The sequence below is a fragment of the Malurus melanocephalus genome, unplaced genomic scaffold, assembly GCF_030028575.1.
Source record: "Malurus melanocephalus ecotype Western Australia unplaced genomic scaffold, MMel_1.1 scaffold_824, whole genome shotgun sequence".
In the NCBI taxonomy this organism is placed as follows: domain Eukaryota; kingdom Metazoa; phylum Chordata; class Aves; order Passeriformes; family Maluridae; genus Malurus; species Malurus melanocephalus.
The window spans coordinates 1-1,954 of NW_026624056.1; the positions used below are offsets into that span (position 1 = coordinate 1).

The 1,954-nt window shown below is 46.2% G+C and overlaps 1 protein-coding gene across 1 annotated transcript; it reads right to left on the reverse strand.

Annotated features, from left to right (window-relative positions):
* Positions 1 to 67: 67 nt before the first annotated feature.
* LOC130585080 (glutamate-rich protein 3-like) lies at positions 68 to 1,948 on the reverse strand (the record flags this gene model as incomplete). Its single annotated transcript, XM_057385408.1, has 3 exons — positions 1,796 to 1,948; positions 1,004 to 1,178; positions 68 to 254 (listed from the first exon to the last, which is right to left on the reverse strand). Coding segments are annotated over exons 2-3 (311 nt in total), but the record flags the coding sequence as incomplete, so codon positions are not given.
* Positions 1,949 to 1,954: the final 6 nt, after the last annotated feature.

Genomic DNA, 1,954 nt, shown 5'->3' on the forward strand with positions numbered 1-1,954 from the left:
AGATGGAAGATCACGTTCAGAACTCTCCAAACAAGGTTGTTTTGATCAAGGTGTCCCATCTCCATACCTGTAGCAGGGATAGGCTCCCTCCACGTTGAGCACCCTGAAGTATCTGTGTTTGCCTCGCAGCCGAGAGTGTCTGTGCTGTTTGTACTCACAGCAGCAGCTCAGCCTGTCAGCTTGCATCCCGTTGACAAAGAAGGTGAGGCTGAACGGGAAACCGTGGTGCCTCTTGGAGGTGAACTGGAATGTATCTGCAATCACAGAAAAAAAAAGGTTCAAAGAACAATTTTATGCTTCAGTGTCAGCCTGTTTCCATTGCTGTGTCTCACCTGCAGCACTGCAGCACCTCTGTGGGTATGCACTGCTGATCTCAGCTCTGTTCAACAGTTTGTCAAATTCTACCCCCACACACACACAGAGCCCTGGCTCTTGCTGCCCCACAATCCTGAGCTGGGACAGTTGGGACAAGTGTCACTCTGTCAGTTTGGCCCCTCACTGCTACAGCACAACAAAAACGAGAGCCTCTCAGCCACGTCCTGTGTCCATCTCCCAGAACACAATTCATCCTTTACTGCTGTGATGGAATTGCAATCAGATTAAAGGAGATGGGAGCTGGGCTCTCACTGTGTACTTTTCCTTCAGGAATAAGAATCACCATTCACTGATGTATTTTACAACTCAGATAACCCCCTTTTAAGGACAGTTTATTGCTACAACTACTCTATTAACCACGGATCTCTACAGAAAATTAACTTAACCCATAAGTATTTTGTTAAAACAATTATCTGAATTTCTTCTACCATCATTGCAAAAGTAATTGTAACCTCCCTTTCAATCATGGAACAGTAGATACAGATTAAATGTGGAGGCAGATGGTATAAAGATCCCAGGATGCATGTATTTCACTGAGCTAAACTGAAATAATTTTGATGTCATGGCAAAGTTTTAACCAAACAATATGTTGTCAGAATCCATATGAACTGTCTGACTCTCTCCTTACCTCCTTCAAACAGCTTTCCTTTATAGACACAGAGGTTTTCTCCTCCACAGTGCTGCTGATAGATTTGGATGTCATCCCAGTAGTCATTGAGAGGCACATGCCCACTCTTGCCAATGTAGACCATGGTGACCACGGCGTTGCTGCACAGCGGGGACTTGGGGAACCCTCCAGTGTGCTGCAGACAAAATGCACAGAAATGCCTTCAGCTTCCAGCTCCAGAGAGGGTGGAAACAAAGTTCACATCCACGCAGCACACACTTGAAACCTCCAGGCTTTTATGACAAGTGCTGAGCTGATTAAATTGGGAAGTATTTGTAACATGCACAAAGGGTCTGGGGAATATTTCCAACTGAAAGCCTATTGCAYTGAATAGCCTCGAATTGCAGAGAGCAGATTTAATGACTCATCCCTCCCAGCCCTGGGYTCCTACAATTTTATTTACAGGAGTWAAACTGTCTGCAGACAGTGTAATTAATGCAGTGTTCATACACTCGAGGCATTGCACAAATCCCYGAGATTGCAGTGCCAGCTGTAGCCAGAGACAAGACCAGACTGACTGAAGTGGAAGGTTGAACTTTGAGTAACAGCTCCTATAGGTTGTCGTTCAGCACCTTTTTTCTCCACAACTGATAAAAATCACCAAATGTTTTGGTTTACAGACATACACAGCAATTACTTACTTTAACAGTAATACATTTTCTTGATGCAAACTAGGTACCCACATCTTTCAGCATTAAGCAAACCCACCCATGAGGAAGATAATACACCTGTAGGTAGACAGAGAGTACTCACCTTGATGAGAACTTGCTCGTTGAATGCAGTGATGGGAGCAAAGCGTCTCCGTGTGGGCTGTCCCCCCCTGACTGCAGCCACACGCCTGTCCCCTCCCTGCAGCCGGGGTGGTGGCACTGGCACCACGCTCGGGGGCACGGCAGGGAGCTGCTGAGGTGA